General features: G+C 54.9%; 1 protein-coding gene across 1 annotated transcript in view; it reads left to right on the forward strand.

Moving 5' to 3' along the window:
• Nucleotides 1-26,570, forward strand: part of DOCK1 (dedicator of cytokinesis 1) — a 383,329-nt gene that overhangs the window by 124,038 nt on the left and 232,721 nt on the right. Inside the window, exons 24-25 of the mRNA XM_054581689.1 lie at nucleotides 9,343-9,413; nucleotides 12,585-12,691. Coding sequence (XP_054437664.1) covers nucleotides 9,343-9,413; nucleotides 12,585-12,691 — 178 coding nt within the window. The remainder of the gene's footprint in view (nucleotides 1-9,342; nucleotides 9,414-12,584; nucleotides 12,692-26,570) is intronic.

Consider the following 26,570-nt stretch of genomic DNA (forward strand, 5'->3'; position numbering starts at 1 on the left):
GTTCCTATTCTCCAAGGAAGGCACAACACGTTGCTTCTCTATCTACTTGTTTCTACTGGGGTAAAAGCCACGTAAGCTAACATTTCCGGTCCACGCAGGTGTTAGGCCCACAGCGCGGTGGGTAGGGTGAACTCTGCTCACGTCGTTTGAGGGCAGACCTCCGGAGCGCCTCTGCGTCGTAGAACCTACACTCTGTCCTCACTAAACAGCTCCCTCTCCCCCTCCCATCCCAGCCCCTGGCGGCCACAGCGCTACTTCTGGTCTCTAGGAGTTCGACTACTTCAGAGACCACGTGTAAGTGAAGTCGTCCCGTGTCCGTGTCTCTGTGACCGGCGTGTGTCACCAAGCGCAGTGCCTGCGAGTCTCTCCTGGCCGCGGCCTACATCGGTTTTCCTCCAATGCCGAGGCCGAATTCCATGCCATTGTACAGACATGGTGCCGCGTTTTCTTTATCTGTTCACCCACCGATGCACGTTCGGGCTGCTTCCGCCTCAGCTGGTGGGAATGACGCTGCAGTGAATGTGGGGGTGCCCGTGGGTCTTTGGGACCCTGCTCTCAGTTCTTTGGGGTGTAAACCCACAAGTGGGATTGCTGGGCCATGTGGTAATTCTGGTTTTGATTTTTTGAGGACCATCCACAGTGTTTTCTTTGGTGGCCGTGCCATTTGACACCCCCGCCCACAGCGCACAGTGGGCTCAGACTCCTCTGTGTCCTTGCCCACGCCTGTTATTTACCCATTTATCTATTTATCTATTTGTTTTTTTGTCAGTAGCCACCTTCCTGGGCGTGAGGCGGTAACTCACTGTAGTTTTGATTTGCACTAAGGATCAGTGAGGCCAATTACCTTTTCATTTGTTATTTGGCCTCAACATCAATTTTTAGTTACATGAGCTTGTACTTGGTTCATTGAAGAATTTTAGGAAAGGGTGAGTACTTTTTTCATCCCTCTTCTTGGTTTGATCTTTGCGGTGATTGCACCGGAAACGGCCCGCAGGCGTGACTTCCTCCCGCTGCTGGGGGATGCTGGTGCTGAAATGAGCCACCGCGTCGGCGGCGGAGAGGCAAATGCTGTTTCAAAGATCAGAACCGGCTGCAAGGAAGCTTGATGACAAAGAGCGGAGGTATTTTTAGGTGTGAGCGACAAAGGAGGCAGGCAGCCTGTGTCTCACTGGGTGTGTGGGACAGGAGGCACACTTGTCATTATCTCTTTTTTTTGCTCTGGACCCTGCCATGCCTATGGCAGGCGGCTCCGAAGGGCACCTCCCGGAGTCTCTTCTAAGCCGTGTTCCCGTCCCTCAGGCGGGCAAAGGCGTCGTGTCCGGCCAGCTGCCCCAGGTCATCCATTCCCGCCAGAGGGACACGCCGGGGCCAGAGGCACCTGCTGGCCAAGCTGGCCTTGTCACGTTTTCCTGTTTTGGCCTGTGCAGGTTCTTCTGAGGCTGTGCCCCAAATCCTCCCAAGACGGAACACTGGAGTCTGGAAAGGGAATCTGTGGTCCATGTATATTTTAGCTCAAAACCTCCAAATGGAATCCTTTTAATGTGTGTTTTCTCAAAAAATATGTAAATTAATAATTGCTTCATACATTATTCAAGAAAAACGTATTTAGTATCATTGATAGCTCTTGTAATCTTATATAAAGATATGCTAATGGATTTAATTAAAATAATTATACTGAATAATCTAGCCTGAACTTTACCCTAAAATAGTGTCTATTAATCATCATCAGTGGTAATATTTTTAGGCAGAGAGACATTTACAACATTAAACCAATACTAGCTAGGAAGCGCATGTTTTATTTTGGTTTACAGTTTGGATTAAGTTTGCATTCTCATGAGATGCATGACCATTCAATTTGCTTAGGAAAGAGTGTATTTATTTAATTTCTTTAATCTGAATGATGCCAGCAATTGGCAAACTGGTAGTCTTTGTCCTGGTTCTTAATCCTCTTGCTGTGTTTCCGTTTCTCCCTCTAAAACTTGGGGGTCTCTGTGTTTCCTGCCCACGCAGCTGAGCTCAGACCAGGCCTCTTTCCTCAGAGCCGCGGTCGCTGGCCGCCGGGGTCTTGGCTGCCTGGGTGGGAGGCGATGGATCCAGCCGGAAAGGGCCTCTCAGCTGCCTGTCTGTCTTTTCCTTGTCTTTCCTTCTGTAAATTATATTTTATTGATTATGCTATTACAGTTGTCCTAATTTGCCCCCTTGACCCTCCTCCACCCCGCCCCTGCCGGCAATTTCCACTCATTGTCCGTGTCCCTGGGTCGTGCGTGTATGTTCATTGGCTGCTCTGTTTCCTGTGCTGGACTTCACATCCCCATGGCTGTTCCGTGACTGTCAGTTTGTACTTCTTAATCCCTTCACCTTTTTCACTGGGCTCCCCCTACTCCTCCCTTCTGACAACCATCAAAATGTCTCTGTATCTAGGAGTCTGCTTCTGTTCTGCTTGCTTGTTTTGTTTTACAGATTCAGTTGTTGATAGATACATATTTGTGACCATTTTATTGTTTTTCTTCTGCTTTTTAAAGAAGACCCTTTAACATTTCACACACTAGTGGCTTGGTGATGAAGAACTCCTTTAGTTATTTTCTTGTCTGGGAAGCTCTTTTCTGCCCTTCCATTCTAAATGATGGCTCTGCTGAGCAGAGTAATCTTGGTTGTAGGTCCTTGCTTTTCATGATTTTTAATACTTCTTGCCACTCCCTTCCAGCCTGCAAAGTGTCTTTTGAGAAATCAGCTGACAGTCTTATGGGGCTCCCTTGTAGATAACTGACTGCTTTTCTCTTGTTGCTTGTAAGATTCTCTTCTTGTCTTTAACCTTTTAAATTTTAATTATGATGTGTCTTGGGGTGGGTCTCTTTGGGTTCATTTTGTTGGGGACTCTCTGTACTTCCTAGACTTGTAGGCCTAGTTCCTTCGCCAGGAAATAGGAAAGTTTTCTGTCATTTATTTTTTAAAATAGGTTTCCAATTTCTTGCTCGCTCTCTCTTCTCCTTCTGGCACCTCTGTGAGGTGGATGTTGCTGTACTTGAAGTTGTCCCAGAGGCTCCTTATACTGTCCTCATTTCTTTGGATTTTTTTTTTTTCTTGTTTGGATTGGTTGTTTTTTGCTTCCTTATGTTCCAAGTTGCCGATTTGACTCTTGGTTTCAACCTCTCTACTGCTGATTCCCTGTACTTTGTTCTTCATTTCGGTTAGTGTCTCCATCACTTCTGACTGGTTCTTTGTGGTGTCCATGTCCTTTTTTTATCCTGTTGAAGTTCTGTCTGAGGGCAACTTCCTCTAAGTTCCTTGAGCATCCTTAACACCTGTGTTTTGAACTCCCCATCTAGTAGCTTGCTTGTTTCCATGTTGTTTAGTTCTTTTTCTGGAGTTTTGACCTGCTCTTTCATTTGGGGCATGTTTCTTTGTCTCCTCATTTGGGCAGCTCCCCTGTGTTTGTTTCTGTGTGTGAGGTAGAGCTGCTCTGTCTCCCTGCTTGGCGAGTGGCCTAATGTCGCAGGTGTGCTGTAGGGTCCAAAGACACAGCCTCCTCTGTGACCCAAGCTGGGTATGTAAGACGTGCCCCCTGTGAGGCTGTGTACACTCTCCTGTGACAGTTGAGACTTGACTGCTGTTGGCAAACCCAAGGCCAGCCACTGCCTGTGTTCTCTCCGGGGTCACACAGTGTAAACTACAAAGCGACCTGCAGCTGGCTGCTACTGCTGCTGGGCTTGCAGGTGTCAGGTGAGGCCAAGCTGTGAAGGAAGGCCGGTGGCTGCTAGTGCCACACCTGGGACAACTTAGTGAGAGGTATGGGGCTCACTGAAGCCAGACGCTGCTGTGTGACAGAAGGCAGGAGAATCTGAAGCACGGGCCATTCGTATGGAGAAGCCACTGGGAACAGCTGGGGTTGGCCTGAAAGTGGGATGGGGCAGGGCCTCAGGGGATCGCCAGGCTGGTGGAGCCTCAGCTACGGCGCCAGCCTGCTGGGTCTGTGTGGGGAGGGCTCAGGTAAGGCAGCGGGCGGCCTCTGCCAGCACTTCTGCCGGGGAGAACGCTACCCCCAGCTCCTGCCCTGGTGCCACACAGTTCGGTTCGTCCCAAATGTCTCTCATGCCTTTCAAGCTGCTGCCCCAGGGCTGGAGCTCAGAGGGAGTGAGTCCGAGTAAGTCTGTGTGTGGGCCCTTTGAGAGAAACTGCTTGGGGCTCCAGCAGTTTCTTCCACAGCCTCAATCCCTGCTGGTTTTTGCAGCCAGAAGTTATGGTGACTTCTCTTCCTGGCACTGGAGTCCTGGGCTAGGGTGTCTGTTGTGGGGCTAGGACTCCTCACTCCTGAGATATTCCTCTCGATTTTTATCTGCCACATACGGGTGTAGGACCAGCCTGTTCTGTGTCTCTGCCTCTCCTACCAGTCTTGATGTAGTTTCTTTAATTCTGTAGTTTTAGGAATTCCACTCAGCTCGATTTCTGACGGGTCTGAATGATGGGGCTTCTGTACTTGAGTTGTAATTTTGTTGTGGCTGTGCGAGGAGGCGAGGCGTGTTTACTTACGCTGCCATCTTGACCAGAAGTCTTGCCTGTCTTTTAATGTAAATACAAATAGTTTACTACTGGCCATGGTTCTCTCTCATTTTGTCTCTGGTATTTTTTTCCTGTCTTGCTGGCTTTTAATCAGTGCTCAACGGCAGGGAACCCTTTTGTACTTGGAGGTAATTTCAGTTCTACCCGAAGCCTTTGTGCACCTGGGCGTGCCCGGACTCCCGTGCACTTCTCAGCACATCAGTGTGTCGGAGCCCTAGCGTCCAAGGGCCCGAGGCCCGATGCATTGAGAACTGGACTCGTCTGTCCCAGGAGGGACAGGTGAAAGCTTTGCCAGGTTCAAAGAACAGAGGAAGCCAGGGCTTAAACTGCCATTATGTTGACTTAAATAAGTTTAAAGTCAAATCTGAAGAAATAACTTTCTTAGAAACCAAACGTCAATTTGATAAGTTTTATTATGATTTAAAAAACTGGAGGTGAATAAATAAAGCTAAAAGCAGTGAATTCCTCTGAATTCCTGTACGGGCAGTTCTCTCTTCCGGGCTCTAGGCCCTGCCCTAAGGGCGTGCTCTCTCAGGTGCCGGGGCTCATGGCTCAGCCCTCCAGGGATGGAGAAAGAGGCCCCACTCCACACCTGCTCTGTCTCGAGGGCACCTCCCACAGGCCTCACCCCCAACTCCCATCCCCCATGCCCCTCCCAGCTCCAGTGAATGGTTTGGTGACTGTCCCACCGCCTGCAGGGACCAAGCCAAGGCCTGGGACCACCTTGGGGTCCCGGCCTCCCACCCCCTATTCCAAAGAGCCTCACACATTCTGAGTAGGATTTTACTAAAGAAAGAACTGATTTACAAAAGAATAATAAAAACAAGACAAAAACGGCGGGGCGGGGGGAACCCTCTGTTTCCCTCTATTCCCATTATCCTGACTCCTTGTGACTTGACAAGCAATTCTACTGAATATTTATCACTTTATGCAGGACTTTGCACATGAAAAGTCTCAGCTGATGGAGCGTCATGTCTGAGAGCCCTGCATGGTGCACAAGTGTGTCCTGTTAGTACTTGCACACACCCCCACGCTCTGCCGCCCCCTCCGGTGATCGCGGCAGCCAGTGTCTGTTGGGCACCAGGCAGTGTTGCTAGGATGCTGAGCTCTCACCTGCTCACCATTCTCCCATCGGCCACGTGGTGCTGAACCTCCAGGTGTTACCACGCAGAGCGCTGATTGCGGACGCCAGTGCGCCGCAGGCCGCTTCGAGCACTGACACCTGCCGCGAGCCCGGGTCCTGGCCCCGTGGCCCCGTGGCCCCATGGCTCGTGCCGGAGCAGCTTCTCCCACCTGCCCCTGGGGCTTTTATACCTGGACGCGTCTTTCCGTAGGTGAGATTGTGCCGGCCGTCTGTCCACCGGGAGGAGCCCCGCTTAGTCTGGGGGGTGCTCCGCCCTCCGCCTGGGGAAGCTCCTGAGGCCGCGGCTCGTTCCTCTGGAAGGAGGCCCGAGGGAGTGAAGCCGCCACCCCCCATGGAGGAAGTGGGCACCTTTGCTGTGAGCACCGGCAGGACCCCAGACATGTGAGGTGCCGGACCCGGGGCTGGTGCTAGAGTGGACGGAGCGAGACGTGGTCCGGGGCGCGAGTGGGCGAAGACATGGGCTTTGGAAGAACGGCAGCGAGCCTGTGGCGGGGGCCTGTCGGAGTTCCCGCTGCCTCTCTGGCTGCTGCCCCACGGGGGTCGGGGGGGGGGTCCTGCTTTCTGGGAGGCTAAGCATGGTGACTTTAGCTGTTGAAAGTCGTGGATGTCCTCGAGAAGGAAGAGGTGGTTTTATACAAGCGTTGCCAGGCTGGGCATCCTGGAGGTTCTCGTGTGTTCAGGATCCTTGGCAGCCTCCCCTCTGTTAGCGTGATTTGGGATCACAGCGGACACGGGCCCTGGCATCAGGAGGGGGCGCCAGCCCCCCGCCCTGGGTTAGCGCAGCACCCGGCGGCCTCGGGGCAGAAAGTGGGAGTGGGCCGCAAAGGCCTGTGTAGTTTGTCACGTCTGCTTTGTCCTGTGACATGGAGTTGACCCAGTTGCTACAGGCAGATGATGCTCAGTTGGGTACAGGATAGAATGCACGGTGCCGATGTGTTCCTCGCCGTCGGGACCGGCACAGACTGAACGAGACGCTTTAGGGTCCGAGCAGCCAGCTGTGCAAACGCTTATGATTAAATGCCATGATCAATGTCTTTTAGTTTTTCAAAGCAGCTTCGAGGCTGTCGAAGCACAGGACTTTGGAAACCAGAAGGAAATTGCTATTTAACACTCTTCTCAAAAGTTGCATCTCAGTGTAGGTTGTGGGGACCCCGCGACCGGCGGCGGCGTGGAGGGCAGGGCCCGCCCTTGGGAGGGACAGGCGGCGGGCAGGAGGACGGACTGGCTCCCCCTCCGAGCAGTCGGGGGTAGGACCGCTGACGCCCCTTTATGTGCGCCTCTACTGTCTCACCTGGGAAAGGAGATCATAGCAGACTTCCCACGTGGCTGTCCTGAGGGTTTACTGTGGGAGTCGAGTCGAGCTCCTAGAAAAGTGTATGACACATACGCCCTATTCACAACTCACAGACCAGGAGACTTGAAATGTCTTCAATCCGATGGCTTAACTCTTCGGCATTGGAGGTAAGACCAGACCCAGCATTCCCTCAGGCATGTCTCATGCCTGTCTGTCCAGGTAAGATTTTTATTCGTTTTTAAAGTTAAGGCGTAGTTTGTATGCAGTCCTGTAGGAGAGTGCCATTCAGCCCCGAGGCGGGCAAGCTCTCCCCGACCTCCAGCCCTGGCGAACGCCGAGGTGTTCTTGCTCCCCATAGTTTTGCCTTATCTGGAGCGTTCTAGAAATGAGATCACCAGCATGTAGCCTTCTCAGGGTGCATTTGAGATTCATCTATGTTGTGTGTTACCACGGGCTTTTTAAATTTATCCCTGAGTGGTGTGCCCTTGTATGGTCACCTCCTGGGGACATGGAGCTTGTTTCTAGTTTTTGACAATCACAAACAACATCTGTAAACATCAGTGTACAGAGTTTCATGTGAACAAAAGTTTTCATTCACCTGGGTCAATATTCAGGAGTGTAGTTCCTGGGCCGTTTGGAGGGGGTTTATCTAATTCTGTCAGAAACTGCCAAGAGCTTTTCCAAAGTTACCCAACTAACGTCCCGACTCAGACCGGTATCTGCAGACTGGGTGTTGGCAGAGGGTTTTGTTTTAGCAACTCTGACACTGGTGACGTCTCATCGTCTGTCTGTGCTCTGCCCTGGTGACGAGCGATGCGTGCGTCTTCCCAACCGCTTACCTGCTGTCCATGATGTCTTCTCTGCAAAAGTGTCTCTTCAAATCTTTGCCTTATTTTAGGGGAAAGAGTGCTTTCTTATTAGAGTTTCAGGAGTTCTTGGAAGATGCCGGCTAGGAATCTTTGTCCGATAACGCGATTTGCAATTGTTCTTGTGTGCAGCTCCTCTTTTATCTTCACGGACATCTTTTGATGAGATAGAACTTGTCGATTGTTTTCACATATTATGCTTTTGGTGTCAAATCTAAGAAGTCTTTGTTGAGCCCAAAGTCACAAGTATCTCCCAGAAGTTTTATAGGTTTAAGTTTTACCTTTACGATACAGTTAAAGTTAGTTTTTGTATAGAGGGTGAGGCATGGAATGAATTTCATTAGGTGGTAGAGGCGGAGCCTGGGCCCCTCGGTTGTAAATGAATTAATTGGCCACATGCTTTCAGGGCACTGTGTTTAAACTGGGTTTCTGCCTCCTTTATTTTGGAAAACAGGGCCAGCGATGGTTTAAGTAATAGGCGTTGTATTCTCCAGTGCTCTCACTGCTACCCTATTTTGCGCTCCATTTGATTTTGAGGGTTAACAAAGCCCTGTAGGCGTTTGGCACGTGAATTACCACCCTCCATCTCGGGAGCTGGCCAGGTGGAAGGAGTCAGTCTCACGTGGGGGCGGACGGTCAGGGCCCGAACACCTGCGGTCAGGGCCCGAACGCCTGCGGTCAGGGCCGGAACACCTGAGATCCAGACCATTCCCCGACAGGATGTGGACGAGGGGGCAGAGGCTCTGGCTTCCCATTGGACTGAATTTTAATTCCAACTCCGTTCCCTCCTGGCTGTGTAATCAGGGGCGAAGGAATTGACGTCTCCATGGTCAGTCCCTTACCTTCCAGCACAGCTCATGCCTGTTGGCCTCCTGTTGGAATTAGAGATAAAATACAAAAGGGTCCTACCTAGTGCATAGCATCCATTATTCCCACCCCTCTATTTTTTGTGAGTGTGAGTTTTCTTGGGGATACATAGTACCAGTGCAAGAGATAATGTTACGCAGAAAAAAATGATTCGTACTTAAGGGCTGCCCAGAGAGACAGGAAAACAGGTGTGGAGGGCAGCGAAGCGCATCCTTGTAGTTGCTGAATGCGAGCAAAAGCCGCTGCAGGGATTTAAGGAGCGACCCAGGATGCCGCCGAGGCCACAGGTCTTCTCGTGCTGTAGCCTCGCTGGGGTTAAGGAGACGATTACATGGAAGCTCAGCACAGCGTGGGCAGGGGGTCAGCAGGCTCTAGCTGTTGGCTTCTCGTGGTACCACCGGTACTATTTTGTGTTAAGACTGCAGCCTGTCACTACCGTGTGTGGAGCCTAGGGCTGTTTCCCTCTTTTCGTCATGTTGAGCCATCCGTCAGTCACCCAGAATGTGACCTTTCTCTTCTTGGAATGCGGCGCTCCTCCGTCGTAATTATAAATTTATACGACTGTTTGCCAAACTGCGTCCACCTCAGCAGTCTTCTTTGATCTCGGTTTGCAGGGGGCAGCGCTGAAATACCTGCCGACGATCGTCAACGATGTGAAATTGGTGTTTGACCCCAAAGAGCTCAGGTAAGGATGCGCCCCGGCCCGCGGCTGCCCCCAGCCCTTCCGGCCGCTGCCTCGGGGTGTTCGGTGGGCGGGCTGCTCGCGATGCCACCTCGCGTCCGCAGCGTGGTGCCTGCATCGTTCGGGCACGCGTGTTGGTGGCCGCGACACTTCGCTGATTATGACTTACATGGAAAGGACATTCTCCATCACCAGTCACTGTGTTTTCTTTAGAAAGACTTCTCTGTTGCTCAGGGGGTGTATATGAGACAGATTCGGCGTTTCGTCGTCGTTCGGGTTGGAATTTCAGATGTGGTGGTTGGGTTTTGGTTTTGTTTTCAGCACCTAAAATATCTGACACTAGGGCTCATAACGTTTGTGTCTTTCTTCCCTTTTGTTCTAATGCTCACCACTGCTCTTTGGGAGCTCCTGATTTTGGGGGGGGCGGGGGCGGGTGGGGAGTTAACTGTAGCCTCATGCAGAAGAGTCAGTTGTCACCTAACATAACATTGAAAAGAAACAAAAGACTTTGGGGAAGCTGGTCATGGGGCTTTCAGGCCCAGAAGTGAGGCTGGGGACCGGGCCCTTCCTTTTGGCTCTGATGTTACCACCGTCACCCCCAAGCCCATCCTCGGTGGTTTCATGGGCAGATATCACCGCCTTGCGGAAGGGCCCGCGGACGCACGGGTTTTGTAACCCCAGACGTCTGCACCGCTGTTTTTGTTCCTGTTTTGATTTAATATTTTACACTATGAACACCTCTAGGTGACGGCACCTCAATATCAGTAGAGGGCCATCCGTCCCCTGGCGGTTACACTGAACAAAACATGGTCATCCTTCACGTGCGCTAGGGCCACCGCGGGACCCTCGCGCCCCGGAGGTGAAGGGTGGGCCCCGGGGGGAGGTGCTCTTCTCCTGGATGGACCCTGCCTCGGCGGGGCCTGCACATGCCCTGTCCTGCAGGGACGCATTTATTTTCTCCTCCTGGAGACAGACAGTGCCAGTTAGAGCTTAGCCGGCCCTAAAGGAGACACGGAGAAACGTCCGGGTCCCTGGGCACCGTGTCCACCCTCCCGGGTTCCTGGTATTCATTCCTGCCACCGGCTCTTGGAATGGTCCCCATACCAGCAGCCCGGCAGCGCCCCTGGAACTGGTCAGAAGGTGCGGAATCCTGGGTTCCCGTCCGGATCTGCTGAACCCTCCAGGCGTGTCCAGGGAGTGTTGAGGGTGGGGGTCATGGCCGCAGGTTGGGCCTGTCCCCCGCGCCGAGCGCAGGGACCCGCCCCTCGCCCATGGAGGGGTGGCACCTTGTGCTTGGAGAGCTGAAGATGGCGCCTTCCGCAGGGCCAGCCCAGTCTGCTCCCGGGCCCTTGGCTCCTTCTGCAAGGGGACACCTTATCTACTGATAAAGAAAAGACACAACACTATTTTTCCCTGTTTAGAAAATTGATTCGTGTTTGGATGAAACAGAAGAGATCACAGGAGAACAACTCAAAAGCAACATCCCTGCACCTTTCCAGTTATTTTTTGCGCATCCCACACCGCCCCCCGCCCCAAGCCAAGAAATCCAGCACCACGTGCACGATCGTAGGGTCCGTGCCCGCACTTAAGACGTCTTGTTTGCCCGCAACACAAAGCCGCCTTCCACGTCCTAATCCTTAATGATTTTCATCCAGCCCCGTCCGAGGCTGGCCCGCCATTTATCTCAGTAACAACAAGAGATGCATCGATTCTGTGCTTTCTCCACGCAAGATAGGCTTCCCCGGAGCCCTCGCCACGCAGCACCCAATTAATCTTTCAGCAGCGGTGCCGCATGGGCTCTATTATTAACCCACTTTTGTGCTGAGTCAGTTGCTCGTGACGACTCATTAGTGAGAGGTGCTTCTTCCAGGCCAACCCAGGCTGTGAGGTTACAGAGGACAGGTCACTAGGCTATCCAACCAGGGGCGGGGGCGGTGCGAGGCTGTGTTGTTTTTTATTATTGTAAAATGGGCTACAGTCAAATTTTCGTAGCGTAATTATGGTGTCTGCCCTTGTTAGCTTAAGAGGTGGAATTCCTAGGCCTTGCGTTTTCTTAGAAGATTGTGAATAGGTACCACCCAGTTGCCCTCCAAAAGGTCAAACCGACCTCCTCCTGGTGTGTCCTGGTATCTGTCTTCCCAAACTTTGCCAACATTGTAATTATTACTCTATGAAACTTTGCTAATATGGTTGGTGAGAAAGGCTCTCACAATTTTAATTTGGGTTTCTTTGGTTACTAGCAAGTACTCTTCTAATACCCCTTCATAGGTGTTTTGGCCATTGGTTATCAGTAAATTTTGTAAAGCATTGCTACTGAGACGTAATTTCTGTACTGCAAAACACGCCCGTTTTAGCATGTGTAAGGAGACAGTTACCGGTGCTTTTACAGAGTTCTGTGATGCCACCGCAATCCCATTTGAGACCCATTTTAGAGCCGTTTTCTTCCCCGGTGAGACCCCATGTGCCTGTTGGCAGTCACTTTGCGCTCTGACCCCACCCTGGAAGCCCCCTAAGCTGCTGTAGGTGTACTTTCGCCTTTTCTGGGCATTTCAGATGCGTGGGATCACACGCCACGTGGCATGTGTGGTGCCTGTCTTCTCCCACTTAGCGCCTGTCGCCAAGGGGTCCCTGTCGGGACCGGCGTCACAGTTTCCTCCCTGGAGCGGATGGATGGCGCGAGGGCCCTGCGCTTGGCAACTCCCTCCGCCCGCCCACAGCCCCCTGGGCCGTTTTTCCTCCTTGAGCGCAGGGAGTGATGTTGCTGCGTGAGTTTTCGGAGGGTTTTGTTTTCATTTCTCTTGGGCATAGACGCAGGCGTGGAAATGCTGGCTCAGACGGTAACAGTTGTCAGCGTTTGGAAGAACTGCCCACGTGTTTTCCAAGGTGGCTGCGCCATCTCACCTTGTCCCCTCAGCCTGGGCCAGGGGTCCAGCTCCCCCACATCCCAGCCAGTACTTGGCATTGCCGTTGATGTGGTAGCCGTGTTAGCGGGTATGGCATGAGAAATAACATCTTAAAGTGTCTCTGTGTGTGTGTGTGTAATGGGAAACAGCCACCATGCTGTGGCCTTCCACGACCCCCAAGGGGCCCTGCATCTCTGCGCTGTCCGGCGGGACTGCGGGCCCCTCAGCTGTGTCTCCCTGAACGCTTTCCACTGTGGTTTTTTTCTCGCAGCAAAATGTTCACTGAATTCATCCTCAACGTTCCCGCGGGTTTGCTGACCATCCAGAAGCTGTATTGCTTGATCGAAATCGTTCACAGTGACCTCTTCACCCAGCATGGTGAGTGGACTCCTGAAAATCGTTAAATTGCCCCATTCGTCATTGTCTGGGGACCTTGCCCCTCCTGCATTCTCCCCTCCGTGCTGACAGAAGTGGAGGTTGCAGCCAATTAAAACGCCCCATTACAAGACAGGAGGAGTTAGTGCTTAGAAGGCGGGCATTGGCGCGCAGCACAGGCGGCGGGCCCCCCGGTGTGTGATCGAGGGGAGCCCGGCCCTTGGCAATCAGCGCGCATTGTGGCCGCGCCGGCGCGGGGGGCCCTCGCGGGGAGGCAATCACCGGCGGCTGTGGGGCTGATTGCAAAGGAAAACGGGAAGTGTCCCTTCAGCGGCGACGCCGTGGTTCTGCCGCCGCCCCTGAACTTCGCGGTCTTTGACAGGGTCCCGTCTGCCCTGCTCCAGGTGACACGAACGGTAATGGTTTCTCTGCTTATTTATCCTGAGGAGAACCTTCCGTTCCCCCATGGGGCTGCTCTGCCCTTCTTATTAATCATTTTCTTTCTTCCTGGACTCATTGAATTAATATTTTACACTTGTCAGGCGGTGTATGGAAAGCTGAAAACCTTTGTGTAATTCCATAACCTCCTTCCTCTTCTGGAGGCAGAGCAGAGCGACTTCTGAGAAGCACGGGTTGGTTCTGTTCGGTCGGTGTCCGGATGCTTGGCTGCTGCGTTGTCCTGCTTTCACCCTCGTGCGTGGGGCTGCTTCAGGGCCGGGGCACCACGCCCCAGCCCCCGCCCCCCACCCCCCAGGACTCTGGGATGTCCTCCTAGTTCCTGGCTGGGCTGAGATCCCCGCATGCCTGGCTTCGTCCTGTGCGGCATCTGGGCCCAGTGTGGGCCCGCTCGCTTTAATCTCGTTTCTTGGTTTACCTTTAGAACACGCACTGGAGCCCACCCTTCCAGCTCGGTGCGTGCGAAGGAGAGTGTCAGTCTAAGGCTCCCTCGGGGTGGGGGGCTCTTCCGGGCCCACGGAGGGCGGCCTTCGTCACCCTGCCCGCAGGCCCCTCTCCGGGCCGGGCGCTTCCGTCTCCCTTTCAGAGGGTGTCTGTTTTGTCACCGCAGTTGGCGACTTGGAGCCCACGCATCCCCTTGGAGCCATTAATCGTGACTGCCCATAGTTCAGACTTGCGTCAGGGAGCTGGCTCTTGACTTGCTCCCCATCCTGGGATCTACTCGAGCGTGGGGCCGCTGTGGCTCACGGGAGCCATGGTGACAGAGGGGTGGGTGGGGACACTGCTTCTGTGTCCTTCTGCAGGGACTGAACTTTATACAGAGCGCGGACGATCCCCTGGGAGTTTTATGGCGGCACCCTGCTAGGTGGGTTAGGGACATCCCTTCTCCCAGCCCCCCAGCCCCGCGCACACATCCTGCCGCCAGGGCCTCCCTGAGCGCGCAGCTGTCGATACACACCTGCCGTCAGCAGGTGGACTGCACTTGGCCCTGTGCGTTGAGGTGGGCAGACCTCCTTGAGGACGTATTTCTGTGTATTTCAAATGTCTGTTGTAACACCCTGGTCCACGTGCCATTTAGCGCGCTCTGAGTAAGAACCTAAGACCTAAGAGGTTTAATAAAAAATACTGGCAAGAGATTCTTTTAAGGATATATGTCAAGGAAATGGTTTCTTCTCTGGACACTTCCTCCATGTCTCTTTCCTGCATTTCTTTTGTGAGTAGAAAAACCAGTAAGGAAAGTTCCTGTTTGTTTCTGGCCATGGTGTCAGCCTAGATGTTTGGCAGTTAACGTTTCTCTTGCTCCTTCCCCTGCCCTGTTTCTGTTCTCATTCTTGTTCTACAAGCCTTTTATCACAGACTGCCCCAATCCTGTTTGGAAGTATGCCGCATGCAAATAAACATTTATAGCTTTTATTAAGCATTTACAGCTTTTATTAAGCATTTACAGCTTTTTATTAAGCCACAGCTTTGCTTAATAAGGAGTTATCAGATACATAATATCTTGGAATAAGTTGTATCTTTTTAATATGTACAAAGTTAGGAATTCAATCTTAACAGCAAGTTGTACCCACTGACACAGTGAATGAGAGTAAGAAATAGGCGCCTCGGAGGTTTTCGTGGGCTGCATGAACTGAAATTAGCCTGAAGTGTCGTGTCTCACAAGCTGCCGCAGAGCTGCCCAGTCCACTGAAGCCATCCGCGTCGTCAGCGGGGGCTCCGTGTACCACCAGCCCCTCCCTGGCCGCCTGGAGGGGGGTCAGGGCGCTGGCCGGTGGGGACGTGGCCCCGTATGCGGACTCTGAGTTCGAAGGCTCGCCCTGGGCAGGGAGAGTGAGGGCGGCACTGGGTTTTCTCCCCTGCAGCCTCCCTGCTTCTCTGAAGCAGCCAGCGGCGTCCGGCCACCCTGCCAGGAAAGACGTCTTCCTGGTGGAAATCCCCCCATTGGCCTGTTCTTACGGAGATGTCGCACCTTTGCAAACTGTCCTTTGCCACATGTGGTATAACTATGTAGAGCTGAACCATTTTCTGAGGGGCTATGAAGGCTGTGATTTTCTTGCTTTGTTCCATGTGGTAATTTGTAAAAAATGTGGCTGTCTGTGTCCTCTTGCCTGTCCCCAGGGGAACCAGCCACACTGGCTCCCCATGTCCGGATGTTTAGAGTTTACTAGAACAAGACCTAGATGTACAAGCGACCGAGTGCACCAGCCCTCCGTAACATTCTGTGGGGCGTGGGGTCAGAGGGCATCGCTGTGCGGGAACCTCCGGGCCAGCTTTGGTCATCGGCTCATGGGCTACCTCCCAGAAGGCACCGTGCTCCAAAGCCCTTCTTGCCATCTGCCGTCAGCACGAAGGTGTCCCCTGGGGTTTCAGCGGCCTCATTTCGGTGGGACCGGCAAGCTGACGGGGACTCCTGGATCCGCAGGCGCCCCTCTGCCGGAGGTCGCCCCTCGCTGGCGTGGGTCCTCGCCTGCCAGGGCTCCCGGTGCCCTGGCTGTGTCATCCGTCTTTTCCTGTTGCTCCTCTCGGTCCCTCTCAGGGGCATGGAACCTGACGATGACCCCGCTGAGTTTGGCTGTGACCGGAGATGGGTCTTCGGGCCCCTGGGGTCGCATATGGGCGGCCCCAGCCTGTGTGGGCACGTTGGCGGCTGTTCCTGCCACCCCCTGCTCACAGGGGTCCCCGCTGTGATGCTTCCGGGGCAGTTTTATAAAATTAATATCATCGTCTGTTTGCTAGTTATTCTCATCATCCCCAGATCGGTGGAAGTAGGGAGGGAGGGGCCGTCCAGGCCTGTCTCTGGATTCATCGTAGCTTTCTGTGAAAATTAGGGAGCACTTCAGACCAAGGGCAAAGCGGAGAAAAGGGTAGCAGGCGCCCATTACTGTGCCTCAGAGTTTTTAAGGTCCGTCTGTCTGGCTTTCCCTGGGGACGCTGGAGCGCGTGTGAGCCGTCCCAGCATTTGATGAGCGCGTCTTTCAGTTGCAGGGCGGTGGTCAGGGTGAGGGGCATTGTTTCAGAAAAGGGGGCATGTGCAGAGGGGCCGGTCCCGTGCTGCTGTCTGGGATCCCCCTTGGACGTCCTGCCTCTGCTCTGGTGGCAGTGAGGGTCCCCAGACATGGCAGCGTGCTGTACGCGGGAGCCTGCAGATGGGCGGTGACAGCTCCAAGCCTTGTCTGCGGTGGGACCGGACGGCGTGAAAGCTGGCTGAGTGGATTCCTGGCCTCGCTAAGAGGCGGCTCTTGCACGTGATCTGTGATGTGGAGTGAGCCGATTTCCAAAGCAGGATACGCAGGGAGGCAAGGTCAAAGCGTCCTACTTTGTGCCTTTGTAGCTTTGCTTCCATGCGGTCATGTTGTTACTCGAGGATGCGACCAAAGTCGGGAAAATGAAAGCTTCAGTCCTGCTGTAGAAATGAGAAGCTGCTCTGTAAGTAAACTAGATGCTGGGGGGCCAAGGTTAGGGTTTTTGCTCACAAAAATGTTTTATGTTAATGTTACTGAAATTGGGACAAAAGTAGTCAGCCTGAGGTCGCCTCATCTTCGAATGTGGTTGAGAGCCTCGGATGTACTTGCAAAGAAGCCTTTGAGTTCAGATGAAAGACCTCGTGGGGCGCCCACTTGGGGCCTCCGGAAGCTCCTTTCTGCTGCGGTGCTGCACCCGGAAACTCAGGGAAGAGCGTGCAGCTTAACACCGATGCGTTCCTTTACCTTCAAGATCTGGGCTTCCCATGTCTCTGTATTGAAAGTGGCAAGAGCAGTGGACAGATTTTCTGTGGCACTCACTCTGTACTGATCATTTCGTGTGAACGTCTTGGGGGGAGGGTAGGAGGAGATTCGAGGAGTGAAGATTTGAAGGTTTAGTGGCAGACAGTGCCTTTCTGGTCCGACAGCAGTGTCCTCCTCTTGGTGGACTCCTCTGCTGTGAGCTCGGTGTTCCTGGGCCCCTTTTGTGTTTTATTTTTCGCTGGGTCCCTTCCCTCGGCGGGGGTGGAACGGGCCTGCGCAGCGACTCTCCCCGTCCTCATGGCAAGTGGACACCTTTTCCAGGGTACCCGTTGGCCGCGTAGGACGTCCGCGCCCCATGTTTGCACACTCAGCTGCTTACAGTGCCGGCAGACAGAGCCTAAATGATTCTCCTCGTTCTTATCTTCGAGGTGAATGAGTCATCCAGTTAGGAAGCTCCCCTTTTTCACGGTGGGAACATGCGTTACAGCGGCCCTTCGTGAGTTGTGGGCAGAGGCGTAGTTACCTGCTGGGACTAGCTATTAAGAAATATTGAAGTCAGATTTCCGGGCTATTTTCATTGTGATTAGATCCAAGATAGAAAATTTATGCCTCTAAAATGTATTCTATGAATTGAATCCTTGTGCTTTAAATGGTAGAAAGAAAAGCCGTGTGTCTCATGCAGACCTGTAATAGAATAGACCTTAATGCTTTGATCCATAAACAAATCAAAATAAAAATCTCTTCAGTTTCCCCGCTGTGGACGCTGGAGAGGTGTTCCTGTCTGTATTGGAAGGAATCTTAAACACAGTGCTACCCTGCAGTAGATTCGTCCCCTTGATGGATGAGGCACAGAAAGAGAAATTGGGGTTGGGACCGTCGTGTGCCACCGTCACCTAAGGAGCAGCCCTCGTATGTCATTCCGGAATGCTTCAGTTCGATGAAGGTTGGGCTGGGGACTGCTAATGCCTGTCACCAGCTGTGAGCCCCAAAGACTGATTATTTTAAATAATGGTGGAACATGAACGGCATTTTCTCCTCTTCGGCTTCCTGGTGCCTTGAGAACATTCTAATCGTTATCTGTGAAGCACTGTACCTCGTTCATCCCTCATTCCACCTGTCACTCTCTATCTTTCATTATATGTGTTGTTGAAAAGACCATTTGTTAAAACCGTGCAGCCTTTTAGAAACACGTTATTGAATTTCGGAGGGGTAAGTCAATTTCAGTTTCTTAATTATATCCACTTCAGGTCCGTTGTAATTTGTTGAGCACCTACCATGTGCTCAGATCTGTGGGTTAGCAAGTTTAATTCCTCAGACAGACCTCAGAGCGGTCAACTTAAAAAATGTGTAATTGGAAAAGAGCAATTCTCTTAATTTACAGATAAGGGCCCCGGAGTTAAGTAGCACGGTAGAACCTGTAAGGAAAAGCACTGGCAGGGAGCTGTCCACAGCCTTGGTGCTGATTATGGGTTGCGTTTTTGTACATCCATCACCTAGTCTTCACCTATTTCGTGCCCACCACAGGAGCGATGCCTTCTGAAAACTGAACTCACTTCAAACACCGCATATAACAGACCGAAATAAACGTGTGAATAAGTGATGCACAAAGTAAACATAATCGAAGCGTGCGGTGTGTTCGTAAGCTTGTGACGTCTCCCTTCTTGTTCTGCGTGGGGCGCTCGTCTGTAAACGGGCAGAGCCAGCAGCTTCTCAGGGCGTGGGTGGCCTAACCTTGCTCGGAGCCAGCTGACCAGGCGTTCTGTGCACACCTCGGGTGGCCTCCTGTCCCTGGAGCTTGATATTGGAGTAGGAAGCGCAGCCTGAGGAGAGGCTGTGCCCTGTCTGGCCAGGCTGACCCCAGGCACTGGCACAGTATCCCCCGCGCCTCCCCCGTGTAGGGCTCCTTTGAGGCCTTCCGAGCTTAGCTCTGTCCCTGCAGGATATGTCTCCAGCGGGTGACTTGCCTGGGACACTTGGAGGAGCCTCGGGTCAGCCCGTCGCTGTCCTTCAAGGCCCAGCTCTTCTTGTGTGGCGCCGACCCCTGCCCACGCGCACAGGCTCTCCCCCAGGATGGGGGGCTCCGTGCTGCTTTCTTCCTCATTGTTTTTACCTCGTACCCCTAGCGGTCGGGGCAGCCAGGGGAGCAGTGTGTGCCCGACCCCAGTGACCGACGAGACCTGTGTTCTCCGCGGCCTTCACGTTCCCGGGCGCAGGAGCGTGCCCCCTCCCCTCCCCTGCACCTCCTGCTGTCTCCTCCCCACGTGGTGAGGTTCTGCCCAGGGACTGACAGACGCGTAGGATTCTTTCTGAATGTACCACGCTGCCTTCTTGATGCTCCTGAACCTGCCTGGAGAGCAGATTCCTGGCCTGACTAGTGCTTCCCACACGACCTTCCCTGGCATTGTTCTCAAGTCTTTCTAATTTTTCCTTTCCTTATATGTAGGAGACATTTATGATTTTTTTCCCCCCATTGGTTCTTTCATTTCTTATCTTCTGACAAATGACATTACAATACTAATGGATGTTTGACCCCTATTATGACACTTCTCCAAAGTAAAGGATACAAAATAGCTGTTGTGCCCGCCCTTCTTCCAAAAGATGACACACTTGGCATGGGGCCCAGTGGCTTCATCCAGAAGACGGACCTCGGGCCAGCTGCTTTTCCCCATTTTCTGTAGTCCCCGTCCTTCCGTGACGCTGCCTCTAATTCCTGAGACACTTGTCACTGCTCTGTCCCCGCCTCGGTGGAAACGCCTTGGCGCTGGTACCTGAGGCCGAACCACAGGTGGCCCGGTGGCTGCCCCTTGAGCACTCAGCCGGGCGGCGCCGGGCTCTTCCGACCAGAACACGCGCCACGGCGCTACCGGTCGACAGAAAAACAGGGCGCGGGGCAGCGGTGCTACAGTCAGTGTCAGAGGGGGCAGAATGACCGCCCGGGGTTACTGGGTGGTGGTCTCCCGGGACTGCGGACAAGCACGTCTCTTCGGACCAAGGCGGTTCTTGGAAAAATTGAATTTGTGCTTGGCATGTACAGATACCAGAGTCTCCCACGTTTACACGCGGGTCCGTTGCCCTATGGGGCTCTGGCCTCAGCATCAGCCAGCAGATCCGGCTCGGCAGCTGCTTAGTGGTGCTGCCCCTGTGCGCCCCCTCCATCTGGCTCCTGTCCCCTCATCCGTACAGTGGGGACAGCGCTAGACGGCTCCCGTGGTCCCTCCCGTTCCCTGGCTCCATTCTGTGCGTGTCCGTTGCCCGCAGGCTGGTGTGGAGGGGGGCGTCGCCGGCACGCGTGCAGTCGTGTGGGCACAGAGTTAGACGGGTGAAGGATCGGGTGATTGCCTGTGACCAATGCGTAGCAAGCCTCCGCCCCCCATTTATATGGCTCTTACTGTTTAATTCTCATTAAAAGTGTGGCTCTGGACCTCAGTGCAGTGTAACAGGCTCAAGGTTATTAAATGCACTTTATGGATCATTTGTTTAATGTGACCAAACTAAAAATTAAGAAGCACATTACTCAGTGTTCATAAAACAAATGTTTTAAATGAACAAATTTATTCTCATATTTGCATCTTGCCATAATGCAGAGCTGTAATGGGTTCTAGACGGATATTCTGCGTGGACATTTATAAGCGGATGATGCCTGTTGAATACCTTTTATAAAGATTAATACTTTTTACCCCGTGCCCATCACTTGGGCATTCATCATCCTGGCTTCTCTGGGGCGGCTGAGCATGAGCAGATGTCGCGTTCTTGCTGTGACCACAGGGGATCGCCCTGGGGAGGTGGAGGGGGGCTGGGGGCAGCAGAACCTCTGGTCCCGCAGCTGGGCTGCCCGCCCCCGACCCCGGCTGCCCCGGGGACACCCGGGCCGCTGTCCTGGCTGGCTGGGTTCCACCTGGGCCCGGACTCAGAGCCAGTGGGCCCCGGTAAGTCCTGGAGTCGCATGCATGCGGCGCAGGTCTGGCAGGAGAAGGCCATGGGCCTGATTCTGCTTTCGGTGACAAGCACCAGTTCGTTAAAATGAGCGACCGCACTCACGGTCCGTCGCCTCTGCTTCCTGGCACGCTCCAGGCTGTGTGTCGTAGCAGACGCGGCGCGCGAGCCCCCGAAGGGTCCGGCGGTGCTGGGCGGGTGGCCCCCTGGGGTGGAGCGTCGTCCCGGAACCTGGAGGGCTGCGGTGACTGGGCACATGCCTGGGTAGCGGGTTCGGTCCCCGTCACGGCGTGCGCGACAGGCAGCCGAGCGGTGTTTCTCTCCCTTCCGCCCGCTCTAAACAAATCAATAAGCCTGTCCTCAGGTGAGGATAAAAAAAATAATTTAAAAACGCGTGTTTCAGGACCCCATGTAAAAAGTACAAAGTGATTGATGGGGTGAATGCTAATGATACATTTTATCTAAAATACCGCAGCGTGGCGGCGCTCTCAGAATCCCGCGCGACCTGCCGCCCGTGTTTCCCTTGCCCTGGGCCGCCGCAGCCCAGCGTGTGGCCCCCTCGCAGCCGGTGTCTCTCTGGATGCGGACTTTTCATCAGGGGGCCTTGGCCTGCGCTTCCTAAACACTCGGCACAACTGACCGTTGGAAAGTCGATTTACACGCCCAAGTTGTTCAAACCTGTTGTTTCCGGTAACTGAGTGAGTGTCCCTTTTCGCTCTTCATTCTATGACAGTTGTCCCAATTACTTTTTTCCCTTTTGCCCCCTCCTCCGAGCCCACGCCTCTCTTCCGTAGTCAGTGTCCTCTCTGTGTCATGTTTTTACATTTAAATTGGAGTCACTTATAATTAGGTAAAATGAAACATTTTGTCTCGCGGTGGCACCGGCTGCATTTGCGGTGCCCGCCGGCGACTGGAGTGGGTGACTTAGCTTAGGGCGCTTGCTTCCTTGTGTAGTTGCCATTGAAAAGGCTGACCTTGGAGAATACTGTTTCTGTGATTGCTGTTGAAAGCTACCACGTCTGGGGTGCTCCCTGTCTGCCAAATACAGAGATTATGTCGTTTAATCCTTGCAGTGCCCTGAGAGGTAGACAACAGCCGCCTCCTTCTGCAGATAAGAGGCAGTCAGGCTTGGAGGGTGTTTAGTGACGAGCCCCAAACCCGAGGCAGGGCGTGAGCGGGATGGTGGCTGCGGGAGCCCAGGAGACACCCTGAGTCCCCCGGGGCACCCGGGGTCCTGGGCTGCGGGTCACGCGGATGTAGCAGCCGTCGTCCGTGTGGTTATCTGTGGGCAATTTATTGGAAATAGAGTTTGTTTTTGCTTTTGATTGTCCGAGTTCCCAGGCCATCTGTTTGGTGCCTAAAGGGACTATTTGACACTGATCATCATATAGAAATGGCTCTCTGTTCGCGGGGACGGCGGGGAAGGGCATTCAGGACACTGAGCTGGGGCGTCGTCCTGACGGGAAGTCCTCTTCCCTGCCGGCCAGGGACAGACGCCTGCTTTTAAAGAGTTCGCTGCAGGTGTGAGCGCGTGAGAGTGTGGCGTTTGAGTGTGTCTGTGTGTGGAGCGTGTGGTGTTCGAGTGCGTCTGTATGAGAGAGTGGTGTTGCAATGTGTGTCTATGTTGCGTGCACGTGAGTGTGTGGTATTGGACTGTGTGTGTGTGTTGTGTGTGAGTGTGTATGACATACCTTCTTCTGTGCCCTTGATTTTGGTCCTGACTCGTGATAAAATTTGAGAGACTGGCATGTCCTTTAAAATGTGTACCCGGCTGCCTCTTGAACAAACTGAAAAGAGACCGAAATGCCGAGTAAGAGACACCCTTGAAAGCGTGGGGGTTGGAGCCACTTGGGCTGGTTTTGTTTTTGGGGGGAGGCTGGGGAGCGCGGGGACCAGACCGCTTCCCACTGCAGACCTGTCGTTGGCGCCGCACCCCGTCGGCGCACATGCAAACACCGTCCAGACCAGCTTGGCCGCCGTCCAGGGAATCTGGGTCACCAGAAGGCGGCTGAGACCTTGTTAGGGTGCCGCTGTCCCTGATGTCTTTTAAGGACAGAACAGGCTGTTCTAGGCCCTCGGTCCCTCCTCAGCACTTACCAGGTGCGCTGCGGCTTCCAGAGGAGAGACAGACGTGGACAAAGTGACCCCGCGGCAGCCGTCTGGCCAGGAAGACAGGGCTGTTCCCTGTGAGCAGGCAGGCACACGTGTGCGCGCACACGACCTCCACCAGGTCTCGGTGTATGTGCAGGGCTGCTTGCCTGGGCAAGAACAAGGACTGCGTCCCCGTCGGGGGAAGCGGACGACAGAGCCAGCAGCGCCTCGCGGTGCCCCGGCAGCCTGGGCTGCCCTTCGCAGGGGTCCCAGCCGCTCTGAAGGACTTGGGCACCCGGTAGTTCTTGCTGTGGGGTCTGGTCCATGTTTCTGAAGGGCGCTGCTGCCCTTTGTCCCTCTGTCCTTAGAGGCCTGTGTGACATGCCTGGCGTGGTCAGTGCAGCCGCAAGGGGGAGCCTGGGCGCCCAGCAGTCTGGTCCCGAGATTCGTGTGTGGGCGGTGGCTGGAGCTCAGGCCTCGGCTGGGCGATAGTCCCCCCACCCCCCTGGGGGATCGCTGACCGCTCTCACCAAGCTCTCCTGCAGGTGTTGACTCGCTTTGTCCCCTTGGTGAAGTGTGCCTGCCCTGCTTCCCCACTGTGTCTCGACCTGTCCTTGTGGGGTGGACATCGAAAACATCCCGGCTGTGCATACAGGTCTCCCGACAGCGTAGAGCAGGTGGACTTTACTGTTCTCAGGGGACTAAGAAAATGAAATGTCATGAGCCATGACAAAATGGCAGTGAGGTTTCCAAAGTTGTGTTGTTTCTCATCAGGAGAGTCTGGGTAACAAGCAGCCAACCCTGAGCAGCAGGGGATAGGGGTCGCTCCCAGCAGGCAGCCGGGCGCGGCCGATGGTGCCTCCGCTGCCGATGAAGAGGCGGCCAGGGCCGCCTGCACCCGGGGGTGGCTCTGACAGATGACAGCCAACGCTCAGTTCCCTCTGAGAGCAGGGAGGTCCACACACAGCAGCCTGTCCAGCGCAACAGGTCGATGGGGCGGCCAGGGATGGAGTCTGGCCAGGGCCTGAACGGCCACTTCTGCTGCCTCTGAGTCGGCACTGCCTTCCTCTCATTTCCTAGCTCTATTCACGGAAACGGCCCTCCCCCGACAAGGGCGGCTCACCCGGCAGGCCCTGCGCCCCCCTGGGTCCCTCCTCAGCTCCTTCAGAGGAGCCTTGCCCGCCGTCCGCAGGGACTGGCTTCCCTTGGTCCCATTGTCCTAGTTTTTTCTGGATCTGCTCGGATTCTCATGGTCCGACCTTCTCCCTCTGAGATGTCGTGGGAATTCAGCTTACTCTCCTGGGCGGTGGCGGTGACAGGGATGACCAGGAGTGGACGGGGCGGCCACTAAGGCTCACCCCCTTTGAGGGGATCCCATGGGGGGATGTGCTTCAGGCGGAAGGGCGAGGGGATGCATCCCGGACATGTCCTGCTGGGGACCACGAGGGTGGCACAGGCGGCGCTGGACTCGGACAGATCTGTCAAGGGAGCTGCTCCGCCTGCAGTCCCGGGAGGTTGGCGTGTCACCCCTCTGGCGGATGCTCTGTCGGGGTTCAGGCCAGCAGGCCAGACGTGGAGAGGTGGCTCTGGTTTGTGAACATCGCAACGCTGTCAGCAGGACATCGGGCCTTGGTGTCGGGGGGATTCATGTATTCGGTGGGTCAGCGTTTGGGGCGGATGCGTGTTCAGGCTGACGTCGACGCCAGGAGCTCATTCCCGCCAGGCGTGTGCTTGGCCTGGCTTTGTCCTTGGACGGCCCCCGGTCAGGGTGCACCCTCTGGGAGTGAAGCTTGTCTGGTTCAAGGGGCCGTGGTGTCTGGGGAGGTGCTCTTCAGGGGGACCTGAGTTCATCCAGCGACATCGCAGGAAGGGTGGGTGACAGATGAGGAAGTCCCACCGGGGCCCTGACACGGAGGGACGACCTGGTGCCCCCGGGACAGCGCCTTCTCCCCGTGCTCCTGGGCCTCCTGCTCCTCGATCCCTGAATCACAGCCACAGGCTGGCCTGTGCACCGTGGGGCCGCGAGGCCCCAGCATCTCACACGTAGGCTCTGCCAAAGTGCTGATTCCTGCAATTACGAAGTCAGCAAGTGAGTTCACGTATTCATTGGACAGACGCCTTCAAATATGTGGAGCGGTTGCCAGGCCTTTCCTGGGGCTGCATCTCAGCGGAGTTCAAAGAAGTCTGAGTGGGACTTCCTGCCTTGCTCCCCGGGTGCGGTGGCTCGTGGCGGGGTCGGGGGTGGGTGGATTGCCACCGCCTCGTGTCCTGGTCTGTGCCCCTTCCCGCCTCCCCCTCCGGCCTCTGCCAGCGCATCGTCCTCGCTCTCCAACCACACAGGGCTCTCCATGTGGTCGCAAGACCCATTCCAGGACTTTGCGCCCATTTTTTCCCTCATGTTAGGAAAAGCCAGGAAACATTAATGCAGAACCTGCTTCTGTGTCTCTTTACCGTTGCAGTTCCTACAGTGTGAAATCTTAAAAGCCGGCTGAGCGTACTCCATGTTCCCGAGCCCTCCTGTCTCCTCTCTCGTGCTCTGCCAGGGAGGGACAGGGGCCGGGCCGGGTCCCGGCCCGGAGCTGGGCTGCGCTCTGCACACACGTCGGACGGGGGATGAGGCTCCAGCTGAATGGGGCTTCCCAGGTGGAAGAGACATTCACTGATTGCGTTTTATCCGTGATCTCATTGGCATCCGCTCCCTTGCTGTTCTTTAGTTTTCTGAGGCCCCGTCTCTCTGCTCTTGTCTGGAGGACACCAGAAGCCGCACATGTCCCCCGGCTCTGGGCCCTGCACCCCGTGCCTGTGCTTCCCAGCTTCCCTGCAGGATTGCACCTGCTCCCCACCCCGCTCTCCTTCCCTCCTCAGCCCCCCAGGATGCTGCTGTGAGGCGGGGTCTGGGTGCCTTTACTGCCGCGTCCCGCGCTGTCCTGGTGGACCCATCCTTGCCTCCGCAGGGGCCGTGTGGACCACCTTGTTCTCCCTCAGTCAGGGTGAGCCCACCCACCCCTGCCCCCTTGCACCTCCCTCCGTTCTGCCCGGGCGCCATCCGTTCTGCGCACGCCCCCTGGAGAGCGTCAGTCACCCACCCGGCTTGCCTCCGTGCTCGGGGCTGATGACCCCCCGTCTGTGTTTCTCTGCCAGAAATGTTCTCCGGCCCTGAGAAGCCCCCTCTCCGTTCACCTGCCGATGGGGTCACTGCGGGCGTCTGACAGGCCACCTCAGCTGTCCGAACCCACACCCTCATCAGACGCCCGTCCACACCGGGATGCGGGCGGAGCGGCTGACCCTCCTGTCCCCACACCCTCGCCTATGGCGAGCCCCCGGCAGCAGGGTCGGCCTGCTTCCCATGGGCTGTGTGTGCAAACTCAGGACTACGGCGGGCGCTCAGGCCGCCAGCATTTCTCGCCTGGCTGGGGCGGCAGCTAACCGGCCCCTTCCGCGTCCCCTGTCTCCACTGCCCTGCCTGAGCAGCACCATAGGGGGGTCTCTCCAGCATGTTCTAGTTCCCCGCCCGCTTCCACTTCGCCTGTCTTGTTCCTGGTGAAGCTCAGCCAGCCCCTGCCGCTGTTCCCCCCCCCCGCCCCGCCCCCTTGAGCTGTGCTTGCGCTTCTGAGAATCTCTCGTTCGCTGCAGCCTCCCTGCCGTTGTGCATCATGGTCCCTCTCCTGGATTGTCCC

Source organism: Pteronotus mesoamericanus, unplaced genomic scaffold (assembly GCF_021234165.1).
Source record: "Pteronotus mesoamericanus isolate MK-2021 breed Mesoamerican mustached bat unplaced genomic scaffold, CSHL_Meso_final contig_657, whole genome shotgun sequence".
Lineage (NCBI taxonomy): Eukaryota > Metazoa > Chordata > Mammalia > Chiroptera > Mormoopidae > Pteronotus > Pteronotus mesoamericanus.